This window comes from Nannospalax galili, unplaced genomic scaffold, assembly GCF_000622305.1.
Source record: "Nannospalax galili isolate Female #2095 unplaced genomic scaffold, S.galili_v1.0 scaffold115, whole genome shotgun sequence".
In the NCBI taxonomy this organism is placed as follows: domain Eukaryota; kingdom Metazoa; phylum Chordata; class Mammalia; order Rodentia; family Spalacidae; genus Nannospalax; species Nannospalax galili.
The window spans coordinates 6,305,144-6,328,852 of record NW_008340588.1 but is presented as its reverse complement, the minus strand read 5'-3'; the positions used below and the strand labels follow the sequence as shown (position 1 = coordinate 6,328,852).

Genomic DNA, 23,709 nt, shown 5'->3' with positions numbered 1-23,709 from the left:
AGTACAGGAAATTCAAAGGAAGTGGAAAGGGGGACATAGGAGGATTTGGAGGGGGACTAGGAAGGGTGGAAATGATACAAATACAATGCTTGTGTATGAAATGTTAAAAAAAATAAAGTGCAGGGGCTGAAGAGATGGCTCAGTGGTTGAGAGCACTGACTGCTCTTGCAGAGGACCTCTGGCGGCATCTTCTGTTAAAGTTCTGTCCTTTGCAGGCATTACGACGTAGGTGCACTTACCTACATGCAGGCAATACACTCATACACATAAAATAAAAATAAATAAAATATTAAAAAAATAAAGTACAATATTTCTCCAACAGAAATTTGTCAAAGAGCACATTTTCAGTCACTATTAAGTGTGTGGACTCAAATCCAGATTTCCTACATCCCAATGTGAAAGTTAAAGACAAAATGTCATATTTCCTTGGCCAATTCAGTAGATGGTCTCCATGGTCATTTTCAACCCAATATATGACAATTCTGCCATCTACTGACTGGAATGTGAGTGCTCAGACAACATCAGTTTGTCTTTTATGTAATTCACTTAATGAAATACAAACCTTAGGGACCAAATTAATTGATACTACAAAACAATAAAATTAGTTGACACCTGTGATTTTCATATAGTGTGTCATGATTTTTGAAACTTACTTCACATCTATGGGAAAATGAGTGAATTTATGATAGTTTACCATAATGGAGAACTGACTAAAAGAATCGTGGCACATCTATAAAATGCAATATAATGTAACAATTTAAGCCATGTTCTCCAAGAGGATGGAACCTAATGAAATACTATTAAAGCATGTATGATGGTCACTATTGGTTGTCAATGTGGCACATCTTGAAAGAAGGAACCTCAACTGAGGATTTTCCTCCATGAGACTGGCCTGTGTGCATTTCTGCAGGGCATTTTCTTGATTGTTGATTGATGTAGGAGCACCTAGCCCATTCTGGATGGTGCCATCCCTGGTTAGGCTGGCCAGGGTTACATAAGAAAGGTAGCTGAATAAGCCAGAGGAAGCAAGCAACATTCTTCCATGGTTTCTGCCTCCAGGTTCCTGCCTCGAGTTCCTGCCTTGGCTTCACTTAGTGATGGACTGTAACTTGTAAGATAAAATAAGCACTTTCTGCCCTAGGTTGTATTTTGTCAGTTTAGCCTAGCAATAGAAAGCAAATTAGAACAACATGCACTGCTATGTCAAGCAAAGGTTACTAAACAATGTATGTAATATATTTTTGAGTAATATATACAATAAATAGTAGACTAAAATGATATATACCAAAAGGTTAATAGTTGTTTTCTTGCGAGGGTATTATGATGTGCTATTTTTAATTTTCTGTTTTAAAAATAGTTCCCAAATTGTCTGAAATGATCAAGCTTATGCTTATAATAAAAGAAACATGGATTTGATTTCATATAATTTGAATCAGTTTAAGAGCTTTGGAGAAACAAGATATTATAGGGTTGTTTCCTAGAAATATTCACCAGTAGTTAATCTTTCCTACCTCATTTCCTTTACTTCCAGCACTGGACTTCATTTCCTTTGGTTGCTTTGTGAAAGAAAATAACAGTATTTAGATGGAGACTCATTATCAGCTACACATGCAGTTGGTCATACCTATTATTACTTTCCTGTCATATCGGCTTTTAGAACAATAACCCATGCCATCTAACACATGGAAACCTTACCTAGCTGCTTAGATTCAATAGAAATACTAAAACTCAAACCAAATCCCCAAGTTTTTATATATTTGTTTTCATATATCTTTCTGCTAACCAAAATATTATCTTTCAGAAAGTAGACCTTTCAAGACTGATTCTGTGGTGTCCAACATTGAGGTGGGGTACTTGTCAAATGTTAATAAAGCAGACAAGCAACATGTTTCTGCAAGAAAATCAATAGGGCCTTTGAGAATCTAAGAACTATATAAAGAATTAGAATGAAGACAGGAAGAGATCTCTAGGTCAAGAGGAAGTGGTAAACATGAGAAGCAACAGGATTGGGCTAGGTCAGAACTTTCCAGACATGCCAAGGCAAATTGTGCAACCACTGCACCTGGGAACATCCCATTTGCCAAGCTATTCTCTTAATTAAAGTGCATTCTGCTGCACGTGTTACTGGATGTTGCTTCTTGAGGAGACATTGAAAATGAAATCAGAAATGCTATTTTAGCATAATTATCTGTCATTACAATAAAAGTATACTGACCAACGATCATGAAGGCTTAGGTTAAACTGCATTGCTGTTGCTGAGAATCACTGTCTGAGTTTCTGTTCAATGTCTTTTATACTATTTTAATTTTTCAATGATGGCAATCTTTATTTCTCACTATGATCCTTAGTCTCATGTAAGAAACAACTCATAAAATACACTGAATTATAAAAACTATTAGTAAAGATTTAGGAGAGGAAAAGCCTGTACAGCTTTACTTCCTACACTTACCAAATGTCTAAATTCCACTGAGAGGCTCCCATTGGAAGTTTCCTCAATGGACATAGCTTTGACATGAGTTCCACAAAGGACAAATCTTCGATTGCTAGAGAGAAAAATCTTAGCCATTTACAATGTTTTAGGTAAATATACATTTGTAAGAATAGAAAAAAAATCTACAAAGTAAATATCTTACCTTAGAGTTGAAACATTCCTGTAAAACCAAGAAAATTCTTTAAAATCAGCCATTTAATGGATCTGGTAAAATTTTTCTAGGTTACTTTTAAAGGGTAGTATATAGAACTTCATTTTATGTCAACAATAAATTTTTAAAGTTAAATCATCATCTAGTTCAGCTAAATGCCAGAACTTCAAATCAAATATTTGAAGTATAGTGATATGTAGAGAAGTAAATTTAAAACTTCAAAGTTATTATATAAGAATTTTAAAAAATTCTTACATTGTGATGTTCTGAAATGAAATGAGAAAACTTACTTGTCAATTGATGCTTTAACTTTCACCTGATAGTTCAGCTCTGGTAATTTTATTAATAGTCTGGAAAGAGTCGTTAATAAAGAATCAAAGATAAAAATTTAGAAGTGGTAAAAAGGTTTTTTATATTTAAAAATAAACATTTATAGCATATACATACGAATTAACTACATTATCTGCTTATATGTTACTTAATATAACATATACATATATGTTAATGTGTTTTAAAAAATGTATAATTTCTCATTAGCTTGCTTGTTTCATGCATAATGTTGACATCAGTCATTTAATGTCACTATTGATAAACATCTGCAGTGTTTGCATATTCTTTTAGTTGATATGTGCTAAATAATACATTGACCCATGCCAGGCATGGTGGTGCACACCTTTAATCCTAGCACTCGGGAGGCAAAGGTAATCTGATCTCTGTGAGATAGAGGCCAGCCTGGTCAACACAGTGAGTTCCAGGTCATCTGAGGCTACAGACCAAAAAATGAAACAAAATAAAAGAAAAAACATGGACCCATTAGAAAACTAACTCTATATTTTGGCTGACTCTGGATGTCTAGATATGGAAAGATTCTTCGCAAGGCAATTAACATGACTCCATTTTGTTTTCATATTAGGGAAAAAACATTTTGTTAACATAGTAAAACTAAGTATTTTGATAACTTTTATGGTAAAAATATTGAGAAAGAGCAGGCTTCTGAAATGAGTATAGAAAATCCCAATTCAAATACACATGTAATCTCAAACATTAGTATATTTCCAAAACAGCAAACGTGTTCATAACTAAAAAAGACCTAACTTCAAACAAACGATTACGGTTCATATAGGAGTTCCTTCTTTGGTGTCAGCTACTCTCCTTTCTTTTGCTCTGATTCCCTAAATCTTTGAGGTGTCCTGTGATGTGCCTGTCTGTGGATGCCATGAGCTGCAGGTATGTTTACTCATTCACTTATTCATTTTATCACGCATTCATCCCAAGTCTTATGCATTCACCCTATATATACTGAGCTCCTCATACATACCCACCATAGGTTTAGATATCTGAGAACTCATGTAGCCAAGACTGGTGAAGGGAGAAAGGTTGGCATGGTTTTGAATAAAAGAAAGGAGTCTTCTAGCCAAGCAGATGAAACATAGAAAATATGGAGATAATTCATTGGCATTAGAGAAATAAAATCATAGATCATAGACAGCCCAAACAAAACTGTATGTAGTGCTACAGAGGGTCATCACATGTCCTGTGTACAGGCTGGCTCCAGGATTTGGAATATGTGTAAAGTAGGTGTGTGGTCACATGAAATATGGTCAGACATTTTCTTTTCCATTTTCCTCTCTACCCTATTTGAGAAAGGATCTGATTCATTGTAAATACTGATGATTGATCCAGGAGCCTCTCAAGTTACAGAAGGGTACACTATTATGCAGAGAGGAATTTTAGAGGGAAAACCTTGCATAGTAAGCAAGGGATAATCTAGCAAGAGAGTGGGGACCAGGGCTCAGGGAAGGAGATAAGGACCAGGCAGTCAGGATGAAGAGAACAGGACACCTATACCAGAAACTAGTGACCTGTGCCCCTAGTATCACTTCAAGGAGGTGAAAAGGGCTACCTATTCAGGAACTTCTTTCACTCTGAAAGCTTGGCTAAGGAATCCCTGTTATTTCTCATAAAGCATCATTGGCTTACTGTGCTATCTAAACGGGTGTCTGAAAGTAGGATACCCACCACCTCTCCATCCTATTTCCTTTATTATCTCCTGGTTCAGTGGAAACGAGGACATCAAGAATGAACAATTTTTGAGAAGAACGAAATTTGAAAAAGAAACCTGGCCACTGCCTTTTGTTTTTTGTTCTTGTGTCTTAGGGCAAAATTCACACAAAGAAATTGATTGAGAGGTTTGATTAGGGGTTTTGAAGTGCAAATTGAAAATGAATGCCTTCCCTTTAAAAATGGGGTCCCAAGGTGCCTCATTGGCATAGAAAGTAGTGACAGCCCCATAAAACTAGGGTTCCAGTGTTACTAGATGATGAAGGATCCTGTCCTAGAACCCTTATCACTCTCTACCATGGCATCACCTCCTAATTTGCTAGGCTGCAGTCTCAGTGACCTAGTGATTAGGAATGTACAGTTTGGGGCTTAGAGTTTAAGCCACAATAAAAGTCTTTGAAAGTAGGAAAGTAGGGGACACTTAAGTTTTGGTTGTTTGTGCTAATGGAAAGAATCAGATACAGTGAAAGCAAAGAGAAAATCACACAAAAAGCACATCTCAGATGCACAGCAAGGATATAGTGAAAACTGCAGTGTTCAGAAGTTTTTGTGGAAACTCCAATAGGCTAGTTACTGCGTAATCACAGGGGAAGAGTGTACCACTGCATTTCCTGGATAGCCGAAGCCTTCCACAGTCTGTCTCCCATCTGTCTATTCTATTTCTTCCTGCACCACACTTTCAAGATGCAGACTCAGAAGCCATGATTTCTGTGCACTCACTCGCCTGCAATTCTCCCCTTCTCCATCTCTCCAGCCTTCTCACACATTAATCCCATAGTGCCTGATATTATGACTGCATACTTTCATGCTAATATCCCTCATGTCCTCATTAATAGTCCACGTTGTCATGCTCTTGACAAGCAGGTTCTCATCATAACATTTCTGCAGGGATTTGCCAAAGTTCAGTTCTGGGCTCCCAGCAGGTACTCTATAAGGAATAGCCAAATGTAAGGCACCTTAATTAGCAGTGGCTATAGCTCCATAGACATGCAACAACAGAATGTGATCCACCTACCTCAGTTTTACAGTGAACTGAATGAGAGTTTTAAGTACCATCGGCCTCTGAGGGTGTGTTGGCATGCATGGCTGTCGCTCAACCAAAAATGAGCTAGATGAAAAGGAAATAAAGCATGTAATTTGAAAACACTGGAAATATCGACAGGGCAAACCACAGAGAAACAGGATTCTATCTTCCCATAAAATCCAAATTCTCTACACGCAGGAGATGCTGAAACTCCCATTAAACTTCAATCTTCCCAGCAGCTTCTCATAAATCATTACCATAAAAATAGGAAAAATGCTTGAAGATCATCCCTAATAAGCAATAGTAATTCTTAATTTCTGTAATGGACTCATTACTGAAAGTCCTTGTTTATCATGTTAAAAAAAGGAGTTAATTTTATGCCATTATTTTTACCAAATTTTGGGACTTCTGGTACACGTCAGAATTTTTTTCTTCAATGAACTTATGAACACAAAATGTTCCCCACCCTTGATATCTTGGATATGCATTTAAGAAGAAATCCTTGAGACCTTCTCTAACATGAGCAGGAGGTGGGTGATGTGGGTAAGTTATCTCATGGAAAACTGAGTCAGCTGCTGGGAGAAGTATTGGTGAATAAGAAGTAAAGTGTGGAAATGTGGATTCTGGAACTTTCTGGGGTTGTATTCACTTCTTCCTGAGGTTCAATATGCCCCACTGCGCCTTCACCTAGACACTTAAACCTCAGGGAGAGTATACCCTTACAGTTCCATGGGACTAAGGAAGCACTGCATTCATAGCAATTCACTTACTTCTTGAAAAGGTTGTAGATCAAGAAGGTGACTCTCTCCAGCAGGTGTGTTCTTTGTATAGGGATGGGATCGCCTTCATAGGTCATTTTGATAGACTGCTCCTCCAGTTTCTCCAGTTGCCGTCTGAGTTGGAAAAGACTTTCCGCCAATAAGGTAAAACTATTAAACAGCAGATGATAGATATTTTTTCCACTTAGTGATCAAGGTATTTTAACAACTGATCATATTTTATAAGTAACAAATGATTAAATAATTATTTTTAAATTCTTATTTTGTTTCTTTTTATGTGTATGAGTGATGCTGGGACTTGAACCCGGGTCCTCTGCAAGAGCAATCAGTGCTCTTAACTGCTGAGCCATCTCTCCAGCCCCAATTAAGCAATTATTATATTAATTGAATGAATCACTCAATTCCACTTAAGACTAATAACATTCTTTATTGTTATTTTCCTAATCCACTTCTTGAATATGTATCGTGTTAAATGTTTTCAAATTTGTGATTTCAGTTACAGACATGATTTATGAAATGTTGTCAATATCTAGAAAGAAATCCCTTTTAATTGGCCTTTAAAGCCTTTTGGCATATATACTAAGAATACGACACTCACTAAAAGGAAAACTATAAAATACAATACATGAGGAATGTTATGTATAAAATTCACCTCCTGCTCCCACTACACATATATTTACAATTGCTACGTATTAGTGGAAAATAATTAATGAATCACTCTGGCAAAAGAGACACACAGCATTTAGGAATGCTTATTTCTGGTGTCTGAGAGGAATCCTCATTTTGTGGTGATGGAGGTGAGGGTTAGGTCAGAAAACTAGCAAGAATAAGGCAAGCTGAGATGGACAAGGAAGGACTTTTTAGCTAGAGGAGACAGAACCTCAGCTGTACCAAGAGAAACTTTTTCTCAAGTATTATACAGTGAAAGCTGTGAAGTCCCTGCTAGGTTGGGGTATGGGCACCACTATTTTAAATTCTTTAGTAATCCCTTTCTGCTTATCTTATTTTCGTAGCAGAGTACTCTGGGTTTAGGGAATCAAAGTATCTCCCCCAAGGAAAATCAGCATGCTTTAAAATCAACCCAACACCTTCCTTCTCTTGAGAAGTAGGCCTGGCCAAACAAAGATATGACATATTTCTGTTTTATTGAATGATCTGTTAGAAAGAAATTTTGGATTTTTTTTTGAAACAGGGTCTCCCTGTAGCCCCAGCTGGCTGGGAACTTGCTATATATAAGCCAGGTTGGCCTTGATCTCAGAAAGATCTGCCTGCCTCTGTCTCCTGAGTGCTGAGATTAAAGGTATGTACCACCATGCCCAGCTCCCAATTTTGAATTTAACTGAACACTTTTGTTTTTCCTTGTATTTTTAAATTGTTCTTTCATTTGGATAGTTTTATGAGTCAGAAACCCTTAACAACATTTTTTATCTTGTAATACAAAGGATAGTATCTACATTTAATGGCATGCCTGGATATATAGATAACGGATGCTTTATCGTATTGACCATTTGAGATTTTTTTTAATGGTTAGTTTTGTTGTTGATTTGTTGTAGTTTTGACATAAGGTCTTGCTCTGTAGCTCTGGCTAGCCTGAAGCTCACTATGTAGACTAGGTTGGTTTGAAGTTTGTGTGGCTCTCCTGCTTTTGCCTCTGTAGTATAGAGACTGTGTGTCACCATGCCTGGCTTAACTTACTTTTGAACTGACAAATAAACATTGCATATATTTGTAATATACAATATGGTACTTTGGCATATTTATTATACATTGTGGGCTGACCAAATCAAAACTAAAAAAAAATGTGCATTGTCTCACAAAACTTTCTGGTAAGAACACAAAATCCACTTAATAGTTTTCAAACACATTGTTGAGTCATCATGGTATATGACAGAGGCCTTAAACTTATTCTTCTTTCTAGCTGAAATAATGTATCCTTGACCAAACATCCTCAACAAAGTAAACGTGAATGTTGAAAATAGAAAACTAATTTAACCCTGGTATCTCAAGACACATTTAAAAAGTTATGCTAAGATTTTGAAGTTAATATTTATTATACATTAAATGCATTGGTTTAAAAAATATCACGAGTCTCTTAAGACAAGTCTCTTGTGCATGTATGAAGCAATCCTCACACATTCTGTAAATGCTTCCTTTTCCTTTCCAAAGGAGTGAGACTTAAAAACACTGAGCAGGTCCATCTTTTGTGTTCAACCGTAGAGTTCCCAGCTCAGTGTAAACCCGCAGTCTCTGGCTGAGTGACACTGAAGCTTGTACTTCCTGTGGTTTTCACTAGAAACTGAAGTTGATTCACTTTACCAGTTTTGAAGCTGGTCCAGGCCGTTTTGGAGTGGACCACCGATGCAGGCGATCTGTTGCCGCCTCTTCCAGTCCTGCAGCTCTTCTGTCAGCATGCTGTTCATTAGCAAGTCTGTCTCATTCACTATCTGTGTCACCTTACTGAGAGCTTCCTAAAAACAGAGATGTTCACTGAAGAGATTTTCATAAGAAACCACCAGGGGTGCTCATAGTTCTATTAATAGAACAATAGTTCTATTCATAGAACAATTTGATTGAAAATTTGACCAAATACCTTATCAAGTACTAGTTTCTACTTACCATAGCATTGACTTTTCTTTTTTTTAAATATTTTATTATTATTTGTGTGTGTGTGTGTGTGTGTGTGTGTGCATTGTCTGCATGTATGTTAAGTGCACCTGTGTCATGCAATGCCCACAGAGGTCAGTAGAGGTTTCAGATCCCCTGGAACTGGAGTTACAGATGGTTGTTAGCCACCATATGGGTGCTGGGAACTGAACCCAGGTCCTCTGCAAGAGCAGCCAGTGTTCTTAAGCACTGGGCCATCTCTCCAGTCCCAGCTTTGGTTTGTCAAACAATGGATCATGTCATGAGGAAAGGCGATGGTCACAACTTCCATTCTCATATGTCAATGAGGTTTCTGTGACAAAACTGAATCTTAGACATGTATTAAAAAGTTGTTTATGACTGCTATTTACTTTTTATAAATGTGATTATTCATCTATCTGCAAATATGCTGATTAAAATGTGGGTCTTTTGTGTTCCTTTTTCTTCAGACTCTATTTGGGCTTGAGGAGGTGTGGTGAAGAAGTATAACTTTTGAAGGCTTAGGGGTTAGAAGACAGAAGTCACTATTTAGGCTATGCCAAATCTACATGAATCTGAACAAAGCACCTTGCCTTGTTAGATAGTTTTCTCACCTATACAATTGGGTGGATGGCCTAAATTACTTTCAGAGTTACTTCTCTCTTTAAAATTTATTTCTACCCACAACTGGCCAAGGTGCAGAGAACAAGGGGCTGCAGAGTGCACATGCCTCAGCACACCTATTTCAGACTTCTGCCTCCCAAGGCTTGGGGATCATTACAGAGGAGGGGCAAAAATATTTTAAGAGCCAGAGGTAATGAATGACCACAAGGAAACAGAGTTTTCCACATAGCTGGTCACTTACTCATACCATCATGCACAAGACATATGCAAGCTCAAACCAGACAAATCCCAGCATAGACATGGGGAAGTAGGTAAGAAATCCCAACCCAACTTAAGGAAATTTTGGCAACCAATGTCTTCTGGGAGGAGGAGAGACAGTCTCTTTCAAGGATAGGATTCTTGATTGGTTAAACAGAGTCCAGTGAATGGAACCACAAAGAAGGACCTTTGGGGATAGAAATTAGACTTTATAGGCCATATATATACATACTAATAATTACATGAGTTGGGCAGGGAAAATAAGGGGAAGCAAGGATAGGGGAGGCAATCTAAATACCATCAAATTACACTGAAAATTCAATAAAGAAAAACAGGCAACTGGCCAAATTAAAACTTTTCACCAACCTTTCTCTTGAAGTCCAGGCTGTTAAGCATTTCCTGCAGTGTCAAAACTTCCTGGCTCATCAGGGTACTATTCTTATCACTCTGATCTGCAAAGGGAAAGAGATCAGATTTGGAATCATCTCTGGGGCAAAGTTTTGGGTTTTTAAAAAAGTTTTTAAAAAATATTTTATTTATTATTTTTATTTTATGAGTGTATTGCCTGCATGTAGGTAAGTGGACCCGTGTTTTGCAATGCCCGTGGAGGACAGAAGAGGCTGTTGGAGCCCCTGGAACTGGAGTTACTGACAGTTGTTAGCTGCCATGTGGGTGCGGGGATTAGAACCCAGGTCTTCTGCAAGAACAACCAGTGTTCTTAACCACTAGGCCATCTCTCCAGCCCATCTGAGGCAAAGTTTTTTTATTCCTGAAAGTCAATTTGGTCTTACTTCACCTCCAAACCTGCCCTGGACAGGAAGAGGGGCCCCAGCTGTAAGAGACAAAAAGAGACTCCTAGGGTTGAGCCTGGACGTTCAGTCCAAGAATATACTCATTCTGCCGGAAAGAATTCCAGCCAAACATGCTAAAGAGAGCCTTTTATCTTACAGACCTTGAGGGAAGATGGCTCTCCACTTACTGTTCCTTTTTTTTTTTGGTGGTAGATAAAGGAGACAAAACATTTTTGCAATGGATTTCTTTTACTGGTTATATCTGCACCTAGAATGACCTTGTCTGCTGTAAGGAAGGAGGGAAGTGCACTCATGTTGTGCAATGCCCATGGAGGACAGAAGAAGCTGTCGGATCCCCTGGAACTAGAGTTATAGACAGTTGTTAGCTGCCATGTGGATGCTGGGATTCGAACCCCGATCTTTTGCAAGAGCAGCCAGTGTTCTTAACCACTGAGCCATCTCTCCATCAGCCCCATAAAACTAAAATTTTTACTTTCCCCCTTCCTTACAAAATAGTCTAGCTTCACAATAAAGCTAATCATAGAAAAGAATAGGAGAATATCTAAGACAAAATAAAAAAATGATTTAGCTCCTTGCATGGGAATATGAAAATAAACAAACATATTATTTAGTTTGAACATTAAAGCTTATTGGCACACAGCAATGATGAGGGCTGGGAGTGTTGATCAAATTTGTATAATTGTAAAGAAGATGTCCAAGAAGAATATTGTGGCAGATTTCTCTACCAAAATAACACTAATCTTCAGTATGCCAGTCCTGGTTGTAACAACACACAAATTCTCTGTTTCTCAGATATGGCAAAATTTTGGCTGTATGACACCATCAACTGCAGCTTCATCGGCCAATGCATTCCATGTCACTCTCATTTGCTTCCTCGCTGTCTTTTCTTACACTTATGACAGTGTGGGGTAAACGTGCTGATTTAAGTGATAGAAATGACTTTTTAACTATTTTAAGGTTTTTTTTTTTTTGAGGATTCTTTTGAGATGGGGTCTCATATAGCCCAGTCTGCCCTTGAACTTGTTGTGTAGCTAAGGATGGCTTTGAACTTGCTGATCCTTCCTCTACCTACATTTCTCAAGTACTGGGATTTCAGGGGTGTACCACAACACCCAGCTTCATTTTTTAGTATATTTCTACCTTATAATTTCAGAGTTATAAAAATTTATCTAATATTAATAATTCTCTGATTGTATTACGGAATTATTTTTACTTTCATTAGTTGTGACTTTTCAAAACCATTTGAGAAGTTTCTTGCTATGTAGCTCAGGCTGTCCCCCGACTCTCCAGCCTCTTGCTTCAGTCTCCCAAGCATTGGGATTATAGGCATGTGCTACCATACTCAGCCCTGATACCTTCATTAATTAGAATAGTCTTGTTTGGGGGATATACATGTTGCAATATGTATGGTTTCTCATGTAATTTGTAATTTGCTTTGAATTAGTTGGTAAATAAATGTACATGTGTGTATAAACTTACATGGAGACAGAATGAAGATGCAAAAACAGAGAAATATTCCTTGCCTACAGTCTCTCTTTAATAAGAAAATTGTTGCTGGGCTCACACCGGGAAGTAGATCAAATTTTCTTCTCAACATAGCTGTCGTCAGTGAAGAAGAAACCTTAATAGTTACATTGCCTTTATGTACCTACGTAGAATTACAGAGAAAACGGTAACTTACCCATTGTCTGAATTGTTTTATACCTGTAGTCAAATTCATCTTGCAGATCTTCTAAGTATTTGGTGTCTTGTTCCGTCATCTTTGTACAAAAGAAAATAGACTCAAAAGCAAGTATCAAAGTGTGTTGCAATGTTTAAGCATATCAAAGAAACATCATGCACTTCTAAGTAATGCACTGCTGAGTCTAGTCTGGAGAGGTTACAAGCCTACACTTCTGAAACGATAATTCATATAAAAGTTTCTTTCCTCTGGAAGAACCAGGTTGAACATCCTCTTTCAGCTTTGTTTTTTTTTCTTTCTGCTTGTTAGGAAATCTTTCAGCGTCATCTTTCTCATTTCTCAATTACTTACAAGTGATGCTACTCAAACAATTTTAATGGAGAAAAATGACCTCCTGCCCTATTCTGGATGCTTTCCTTTTATCTGTATTAATGTATTAATAATCAAAGATGCATACTTTATGACTATCCTAGCTAAATATTTTTTCTTTCTACTTCCTGAAATATGCTTATACTTTTTGTTTTGTTTTGTTTTTATTTCTGTCTTTAAGACTGACTTTTTTTCTCCAAAGCAAGCAGTGTTTCCTGTTCAGTCATCAACATGAAGATCTGGGCTAACAGCTTTTCACATCTTATCTCATTTAGTCTTCTTGCTACTCCTGAAGTATCCATCCTTGCTTTTCTTTGCAATTAAAAAAATATTTATTGGTTTTTGTGTATGAGTGCATTGCCTGCATATGTCTAAGTACACCCGTGTTGTATAATGCCCAGATGATTCCCCTGGAACTGCAGTTATGGACAGTTATTAGCTTCCATGTAAGTGCTGGGAATCGAACCCGGGTCCTCTGCAAGAGCAGCCAGTGCTCTTAACCCCTGAGCCATCTCTCCAGCCCCAGCCATTCTTACTTTTTAGATGAAGAAAGAGAAACTTAATGGTACAAAGTGAGTTATGTATCCCAAGTAACAGTGATCACACTTTTTAAGAAACACATATCACCAAACTCATTAAAAGAGACATAGGTAATCCAATAGCTCTGTGACAGAGAAACAAATTAGTTAAAAAAGCCTCTTAACTAGAGTCCCTTGTGTTAGGAAGATCAGCTCTTCCTCATCTAGCAACAATCAGTTCCCAATATTTCTTCAGCTAACACTGGGGTCTGCTGTTCATTTCCCCAGTTCTATGCTGGGTGTTTGTCTGCCTGAGTTTGCTTGGGATTGTGTATGCTGTGACGCTGACTTGACACAGTGGGCCTCAACACAGATGACAGAGTATATGGGTTCCAGTGGGGGGAATATGGGAGGGTGCCTGTGGGGATGGGGGCATAAAGATGATTAAAATTATTTGAGATATTTTGAGTGAAATACACAAATTAATTTTTAAAGCCCCTTAGCAAGAATCTTCTCCTAAACATAGTGTGTGAGAAATACTTAAAGTGTCCTGTGATAGCTATGGATTGGCTCTGGGCTTGCAGAGTCGCCCGGTAGCTACCAGCCTTTCAAAGTATTTGCATAAGACTACTCACCTGTACACTGTTTTTAATGGCAGCCACTTTGTGCTCCACATTTCTCTGTCTTTCTGAAACTGAAGAACTTTGTAAGGATTTCTCCAGAGGTCCCTGGAAAAATAATGTCTTAGAAGTTTACTGTTGTTGGCAAGACATGTTTATGATTCTTGTAAAGGATGTACTACAAACTTTGAGCTGAGGTTTTGATTAATGTGATATAGAATAGTCTACAGCCATTAAAAATTATGCTTCAAAAGCTAGCCATATAGCTCAGTGTTGAATGTGCACAAGGCTCTGGGTTCCACCCCCAGCACTGAAAAAAGATTATGTAGAAAATACTAAATGACATGATATAGATGATATTACAATCAAAGCAACTGAGAAGATTATAAAACACTATATATAATTTATACCTATATACATGTAGATATATATTTCTTATTAAAAATATATGGATATATGTATAGATATGCAAACAAGTAGATATGACTAGAACACATACATAATGTATGTTAACTTTGGATAGTAAAATATGCAAAATTTTATGATTTAAAAATATTCTTTTATATATATGTGTGTATCTATATGTGTGTATGTCATGTGTGTGCAGGCACCAGCAGAGGCCAGAAGAGGGATTCAGATCACCTGCAGCTGGAGTTACAAGCAGTTGTGAACAACCAGATGTGGGTACTGGGAACTGAACTCTAGTCCTCTATAAGAGCAGTAAGCACTCCTAATTGCTAAGTTACCTCTCTAGTCCCTAACTATGCTTTTTTTTTAAAAAAAAAATATTCACAATTTCTTACAGTAAATCTATGTTACTTTTGAAATTCATATAATTTAAAATTAATATAATAAAATCACATTAAGTTGGACTTAACAACTGATGTTGAACCTGCTGGGATGTGATTAATTTCTATGTTAGAACAAAGGGAGCTTACTAAAGGAAGTGAAAAAGTGCTAGTCTGATTAAGGAGAACCACCAAGCAGCTTCTCCAAGCACCGTATCTTGGCTACTGAACTATATGACTCTGAGTATGCTCTTTAAACACAAAGTTCTATAGCTCTCTAGAGATGAGAGTGAGGCATCTAAACAGCCCCTTACCATACAGTTGAACAGAGAACAAAGGTTAGAAAAGTTAATGGCTTGACAACCTTCAGCAGATCAGTGATGGCACCTCAAGGAAAACCCAAGCTCTCAACCCTTAATGAAGTACTCTTTAACTATACCACATCTTTCAGGTTAGTAAAACCTTTATAAATATTCCTTTGCTATCATATCTATCTCCATTATTTGTCTACCTAGTTGAAAGTTTTTTTTAAAAAATAGCGCTTCATTTATGGTAGCATGTGATATTAACATTATTTTTAGAGTTACTTTGATGAGGATATGTTATGTTTTGATTTGACTAATATTTGACATTTGAACAGAGCAGCACACACACACACAGAACAATGGTTAGAGGTGTGACAGACACAAAAATGGACAGCCCTGTACTTTGGAAACTAGAGTTTTTAAATGAAAACAGTACCATTCTTTATCATAAAAGAACACTTTATTGTTAAAACTTCAAAGTGTTTCAGAAATATCTGTAACCTAACATAACTAAGCCTGAGAATTTTTAATAGTAAAAAATTTACTTTTGTTAGCTCTTCAGAAACTTAAGTTATATGATTCACCTAGTTATGGAGGGTGTCATTTGGAAAACCGATTATTTTTATAAACTTTAATTTTTGTAGGATTAACTGAAAAAGAATTCCTTAAATACTGTTGATTCCTCTGCTCATCTTTCCTGAGGTCTCTTAACTCACTCAAAATAATAAGATAAAACACAATCTAAATTATGTTAAGGTAAAGAAAAGCCAAGCAGCAAGTCTTCATGGAACTTCTGTGAGTCAAAATTCCTGTTGGTAGAGCAATCAGTCAGGCTTGATTGGTCTATGAAGATAAATGTGGTAGGGAAAGCAGAGTCCAAATGGTAATTAGGAATTCAGCTAAAACATGTTTATTGTATTCCTAGATTAATACTGTAAGACCTTGCAACAGAATGTAGCCACAGAAACAGAGAAAGGAGAATATAGACAATCTAGGGGTTGAAGAGATTGCTCAGTGGTTGTGTGCTTGCTGCTCTTCTAGAGGACCCAAATCTGGTTCCCAGCACTCATGTTGGGCAGCTCACAACCACGTGTAACTTCAGTTCTAGTGAATCTCATGCCCTCTTCTGGCCTCTGCAGTTATCTGTCCACATGTGGCATATACTCACACAAACACATATAGACACAAATTAAAATGAAAATAAGTCTTAAAAAACCAAAAGAATGTAGAGTATCCCAGCATGGTGGCACACACCTGTAATCCAGCACTTTGGAAAAGGGACAGGCAGATCATTAGTTCAAGGCTAGCCTCAGCTATGTTGTAAGTTTGAGGCCCATCTGGGCTACATGTGACCCTATCTAAGAAAAAATAATAATCTGGAAAGATGTAGTAATTATCTTAATATGGAAGAGTGACAAGAAACTTCTCAAAGATGAGTCCATGACCTTGAATACAAGTGACTGAAAGGCTGCAGCACCACTGATATAGGTAGAAAATACTGGTTATTTCATTTCAGAAAATTGAACTCTAGGAGATAGCAGAATCAGCAAGTATTACCTGGACAGGCATGTTGGCTGCAGCCAATATTCTCCTCTCTTCCCTTAGACAATTTGAGATAACCACAGCTACATGCATTGGATTCCCATGAAATTTTCCCTGAAAAAGAGTGAACAAAACCAGTATGAGAGCTTTGGGAAAAAAGTGCATCCTAAGGAAATGTAACTTCAAAATCAACAATAATCTCCCAATAAACGCAAAATTATTTGAGTCATGTCCCAATAATTTATTCCTATATAATGCTACAGAAACTCATATTGCAAACACAAACAACGAGAGAATGTTGTTTTCTTGGCTTTCAAAAAATCACTTAACAATACTTGTTCTTGAAAGCTTCTTTTTGAACAACCCTGAACACACTGGAGGGTCAGTTTACTTTAGGTGTAGGGCAGGATTTAGACACAGTAGTTATTTCAATATGAGATTTCAGGAGTCAAGATTGTCCTAGTTGTATACTTGTTAACTCTTTGCTTCAGGGTTACAGTATCTTCTATGATCCCTATTTGATAATGTTCATATCTACTAATTCATAACTACATTATACTGAAACATAACTCTACCCATATTTCAGTAATAACATTTTTTGACAGTTAAGCACACACTTTTTTATCACCAGGGTTGATGATACTCACATTGTTAATTGGCAAGCTGAGGGACTAATTGAGCCATTTGATATGTTGGGTAAATAAGAACCTTGAATCTCTTCAGGGGATCATGTACCACCTATGGTTGTCATAGTGCCCAATAATGTGTGTGCACTCAATTACTTTACCTGCAAGGCCTCTAGGTGCCTGTGTTTTCCAACCTTGACTTACAGTACTAATTGGAACACTATCATTTTAGTCAGTAGTGTTAAAACTTCTTTACTAGAGTTTTTCGAAGGCAAGATGAGCAGGAGGCACAGGAGACAAACACACTAATTGATTTTCCGCCCTCTTCTCTTGAGGTGGTACTGATACCCATGAAATGGCCAAAAGGTCAATAGCAGAAAAAAATAGCAATCAACAAGGTAGAAATTAACAATTAATCAAAATAGATTGTGCAGATTGTTAAACCAAAGGTTTTCTGAGGAAAAAATGAAGATTATTGGTTGGAAATATTTTTATGGTTTCTGCCACAGTATGTATGAATTAGCACTTCCATGTGGGACAATAGAATAAAAACCAACTGTCTGGGTTCCTGTTCTTCCATATCTGTCAGTCTTTAGAAATCCTTTCCTTCTTTAAATCAGAAATATCCTGAAGAAAAAAAAAATGAATTGGCTGAAACTCAGAAGGCAAAGAAATGAAAATGGCGCCATTCATTAAGCAGAAGCACCACATTTCCGGTTCCTCTACTTTTCATATAACTTGTCTTTAAAACCTCACCCCTCAAAACCTATGTTTTCTCATTTTTGTCTTAAAAAAAAATGTATCTGTTACGAAGAAAGAACTTCTGACTTCAGTGCCTGGATTTGGCTTCCTGGTGGTGGTGAACTTCCCCAAATTGCACCTTGTCCAACCCCTTAATTGGGACCACCTGAGGCCCCTCCCATTTCACCAGAACTAGACTTCTCTACCATTCAGTAAGGGCTGAGACCTTAGTAGACTGCTTGAGAGTGCCTAAATTGGATCTCCCCTTAGTGAACTTCCAAAATTGTGCTATGAGTGCTCACTAGTAGAGGTCCAGATGTTAGCAGGAAGCCTAAGTGTACCTGACTGGAGTCTGACTTGGGCCTCTGTGGGAGGTCCTGAGTAGCTGATCTGAATACGTCAATTCCCTCCAATATAAAATCTGAGAGAATCTGAAACCTAGACCAACCAGCTTTACATACCCAATAGGAAAACAACCAAACAACCAAGGCACACCAATAATACAAACAGAAGCAGAATTCAACTCAACAAAGGAAGGCTTAAGTTTCATACCAGAATCACAAACAACAAAAGAAATCCACATGCCAAAATCATAATGGAAAATAATAATATGGAAAGCAAAACAGTAGGTTCCCACCAAACTCCACCAGTCTTACAGAAGAGCTCTACAAGGAGAATCCCCTAGAGATAACCCAGGACACAGAATTTAAAAGAACAATCATAAACATGATCAAGTAGTTCAACAAATTTAAAGAACACACACAAACAAATCAAAGAACTAAAAGAAGATAGGGATAAACTTCTAACTGAATTCACAAAAGAGATAGAAATATTGAAGAAAACTCGTGCTGAAATGAAGAAGGAAGGGAAAAACTCATTAAACAAATTTGAAACAGCAGGGGAAAGCCTTACCTCTAGAATGAATGAAATGGAAAACAGAATATCAATACTAGAGGATAAAGTTGAAGAATTAGACTGCTCAAGCAAAGATTATGAAAAATTAAAAAAGAACACAAGAATGGAATATGCAGAAAATGTGGGACACCATGAAAAGACAAAATCTATGCTTCATAGGCATAGAGGAAGGAGAAGAATTTAAGGTTAATGGTTTTGACCAGATCTTAAACAGGATTGTCGAAGGGAATTTCCCAAAATTAAGGAAAGACATCCCCATATAAAGACAAGAAGCACATAGAACACCAAATAAACAGGGCCAGAAAAGAAACTCCCCATGGCATGTCATAGTAAAAACACTAAATATACAGAACAAAGACAGAATATTGAAAGCTGCAAAAGAAAAACAACAACCCACATGTAAAGAAAAAAGCCATCAGAATTACAGGTGACTTACGAAAGCTATGAAAGCCAAGAGTCTAGACCAAAGTATTTCCAGTTCTAAATGACCATAGATGCCAACCCAAAATACTTTACTCAGCAAAAATGTCTAATATAGTTGAAGGGGAAAGAAAACTTCCATGACAAAAATAAGCTGAAAGAATACATGTCCACAAAACCAGCCCTTCAAAGAAAAATTGAAGTAATACAAAGACTGGAGAAAGGAAAAACTATACCCCAGGGGCAACAGAAAGAAACCAAATGAAGGTATAATTGTGAAAACACAAAATTAGACAAAGAATGCAAACAGTAATAAAATGATGGCAACCAACATATCTTTAAATAATAACTTTAAATATCAATGACTGAACTCCTTAGTCAAAAGACACAGGCTAGATGAATGGATTAAGAAATAAAATCCATCCTTTGTTGTCTGCAAGAAACCCATCTCACCTTCAAAGATAGGCACGACCTTAAGGTGAAAGGCTGGAAAAGAATATTCCAAGCAAAAGGCACTAAGAAACAAGCAGGGGTTGTGATTCTAGTATCTGACAAAATAGACTTTAAATTAAAACTAATCAGAAAAGATAAAGAGGGTCACATCATTCTGACAAAATGAACAATTAACCAAGAAGACATTACAATCATGAATATGTATGCACCAAATTCTGGAGCACCCAAATTCATAAAAACAATGCTACAGGACTTTAAGACACAGATTAACCCCAACTCAGTAATAGTAGGGTACTTCAATACCCCACTGTCTCCATTAGATAGGTCAGTGGGACAAAGAATAAACAGAAAGACGTCTGAATTAAATGATACCATACATCAAATGTCCTAACAGACATCTACCAAATAGTCCTCCCAAGCACCAAAGAATACACTTTCTATTCAGCACCCCATGGAACATCCTCAAAAATTGGCCATATACTGGGGCACAAAACAAACCTCAACAAATACAAAAAGATTGAAATAATTCCATGCATTTTATCAGACCACAATGCAATAAAGCTTACAATCAACACCCGAAGAAGCCAAAATCACCACATGAACACATGGAGATTAAATAACACACTCCTGAATGATGAATGGGTCAAAAGAGAAATTAAGAAAGAAAAGTATTCCTGGAACTAAATGAAAAGGACAATACAACACAACAAAACCTTTGGGACACTTTAAAAGCAGTCCTAAGATGGAAGTTTATAGCTCTAAGTGCCTACATTAAAAAATCAGAAAGAGCACAAATAAATGACTTAACATTGCAAGTCAAGACTCTGAAAAGCCAAGAATAAATAAAACCCAAACATAGCAGATGAGAAGAAATAACAAAAATTAGAGTAGAAATTAATGTAATAGAAACAAAGAAAATACAAAGAATCATTGAATCTAAGAGTTGGTTCTTTGAAAGCTAAACAAGATAGACATACCCTTAGCCCAGTTAACCAAAAAAGAAGACAAATGCAAATCAACAAAGTCAGAGATGAAAGGGGAAACATCACAGTAGACAACCAAAAGATCCAGAACATTGTAAGGGAATACTTCTTCTTTTTTTTTTTTTTTTTTTTTTTTTTTTTGTCTTTTTGAGACAGGGTCTCCCTGTAGCCCTAGCTGGCCTGGATTCAGTATAGAGACCAGGTTGGCCTTGAACTCACAGAGATCTGCCTGCTTCTGCCTTCTGAGTGCTGGGATTAAAGGTGTATGCCACCACACCCGGCAGGGAAGACTTTAAAAAACCTACACACTATTAAATTTGAAAATCTAAAAGAAATTGGTGCATATCTAAACCATGGGAACCACCAAAACTAAACCAAGATCAACAGTTTAAACAGACCCATAACATATAAGGAAATTGAAAGAGTAATACAAAACCTCCAGACTAAAATAGGCCCAGGCCCAGATGGATTTATGGCAGAATTCTACCAGACATTTAAAGATATGCAACCAATACTACTTAAATTATTCAAAAAGATAGAAACAGAGAGAAAACTTCCAAATTGTTTCTATGAAGCCAGCATTACTCTAAATGCCAAAACCAGGTAAAGACACATCCAAAAAAGAAAACTATAGACCCATATCCTTAATGAACATAGATGCAAAAATTCTCAACAAAATACTTGCAAACCACATACAGACACACATAAAAAAGATCATCCACCATGATCAAGTAGGCTTTATTCCAGAGATGCAGGTATAGTTCAATATACACAAGTTGATAAATGTCATGAATCATATAAATGGACTCAAAGAAAAAAATCTCATACTCAATAGATGCAGAAAAGGCCTTTGAAAAATTCAGCATGCATTCATAATAAAAGTCCTAAAGAGAATTGTACTGGAAGAAACTTACTTCAACATAATTAAAGCTATATACAACAAACCCACAGTCAACATCGTTATAAATGGAGAAAAACTAGAAGCATTCCCATTAAAATCAGGAAGTAGACAAGGATGTCTACTATCTCCATTCCTTTTCAATGTAGTGCTTGAAACTCTTGCTAGAGCAATAAGACAAGAGAAGGAAATTAAGGAAGTACAAATTAAAAAAGAGGCCAAATTATCCCTTTTTGTAGATGATATGATACTATACCTAAGAGATTCCGAAAATTCTACCAGAAAGAACTGATTGACACTTTCAGTAAAGTCGCAGGTTACAAAATTAAGCTACAAAAATCAGTAGGCTTTCCATATACCAATAACAAGCAATCAGGGAAAGAGTACAGAGAAACCCTCTCATTCACAATAGCCTCAAAAAAACCCAAAAAACAAAAACAAAACAAAACAAACAAAAAAACAACAAAAAACTCAAAATAAACATGACCAAAGACATCAAAGATCTCTATCTACAATGAAAAATTTAAATCTTTAAAGAAAGAGATTGAGGGGCTGGAGAGATGGCTCAGCAGTTAAGAACACTGACTGTTCTTGCAGAAGACCTGGGTTTGAATCTCAGCACCCACATGGCAGCTAACAACTGTCCTTAACTCCAGTTCCAGGGGATCTGACAGCCTCTTCTGTCCTCTGCAGGCATTGCACAGCATGGGTGCACTTACCTACATGCAGGCAATACACACATACACATAAAACAAAAATAATAAATTTTTTTTTAAAAAAGGAAAAGATTGAGGAAAACATCAGAAGGAAGGATCTTTGATGCTCATGGATTGGAAGAATCTTAATATTGTGTAAATGACCATAATACCAAAAGCAATATATAGATTCCATGCAATGCCAACCAAAATCGCCATGACATAATTCATAAAATTAGAAAAAAACATTTTGAAATTCGTGTGGAAGCTCAAAAGACCCTGGATAGCCAAAGCAATCATGAGCACAAAGAACAGTGATGAGGAGATTATTATACTGTATCTCAAACTATACTACAGAGCTATAGTTCCATTGATCTATGTGTCTATTTTTGTTCCAGTAAAAACAGCATGGTACTGGAACAAAAATAAACACATAGATCAATGGAACATAATTGAAGACCCAAACATGAGTACACGCAATTTCAGCCACCTGATATTTGACAAAGGTACCAGGAACACACAATGGAGAAAAGACAGCATGTTCAACAAATCATGGTGGTAAAACTGGTTCTCCACCTGTAGAAGACTGAAACTAGATCCTTATCTTTCACCTTGCACATAAGTCAAATCTAAATGGATCAAAGGCCTCAATGTGAAACTCAGAACTCTGAAACTATTAGAAGGAAACATTGGCAGTAACCTACAAGATAGAGATGTAGGAAATGATATTCTAAAATAGACACCAGTTGCCCAAGAATTAAGGTCAACAATCAACAAATGGGACCTCATTAAACTAAAAAGCTTCTGTACAGCAAAAGAAACAATCAAAGTGAAGAGAAAACCCACAGAGTGAAAAAAATCTTCACCAGTAACACATCTGACAGAGGTTTAAGATCCAGAATTTGTAAAGAACTCAAAAAAACAAAGAATCAAGAAAACAAATGACCCAATTAAAAGATGGGTTAAAGATATTAATACAGAGTTCTCAAAAGAAGAAATAAAGATAGCTAAGAAACATCTTTAAAAGTGTTCAGCATCATTAGTAATGGAAATGCACATTAAAACCACCTTAAGATTTTATCTTACCCCAGTCACACTGGCTAAGGTCAAGAGAACAAATGATACCAAATGCTGGTGAGGATGTGGGGAAAGGGGAATGCTCATCCACTGCTGGTGGAATTGCAAACTTGTATAACCCCTATGGAAAGCAGAGTGGAGAACTCTTAAAAATCTAAAAATGGCTGGTGGTGCGGACAACACAGCAGACAGTAGCAGGGATATCAGAGTATAAGGGCTCTAGTGCGGGGAGGGAGGCTATGGGAGGGTGCTATCT

The 23,709-nt window shown here is 36.9% G+C and overlaps 1 protein-coding gene across 2 annotated transcripts in view; it reads right to left on the bottom strand.

Moving 5' to 3' along the window:
* The window catches only part of Stat4 (signal transducer and activator of transcription 4), a 136,038-nt gene that overhangs the window by 24,157 nt on the left and 88,172 nt on the right, over window positions 1–23,709 (bottom strand). For both annotated transcript variants that reach the window (XM_017798835.2, XM_017798834.2), the window contains exons 4-14: window positions 16,661–16,759; window positions 14,026–14,118; window positions 12,504–12,582; window positions 10,377–10,462; window positions 8,823–8,974; window positions 6,498–6,656; window positions 5,719–5,811; window positions 2,933–2,992; window positions 2,634–2,651; window positions 2,450–2,543; window positions 1,512–1,556 (exon numbers count right to left, since the gene is read on the bottom strand). In XM_017798835.2, coding sequence (XP_017654324.1) covers window positions 1,512–1,556; window positions 2,450–2,543; window positions 2,634–2,651; window positions 2,933–2,992; window positions 5,719–5,811; window positions 6,498–6,656; window positions 8,823–8,974; window positions 10,377–10,462; window positions 12,504–12,582; window positions 14,026–14,118; window positions 16,661–16,759 — 978 coding nt within the window. The remainder of the gene's footprint in view (window positions 1–1,511; window positions 1,557–2,449; window positions 2,544–2,633; window positions 2,652–2,932; window positions 2,993–5,718; window positions 5,812–6,497; window positions 6,657–8,822; window positions 8,975–10,376; window positions 10,463–12,503; window positions 12,583–14,025; window positions 14,119–16,660; window positions 16,760–23,709) is intronic.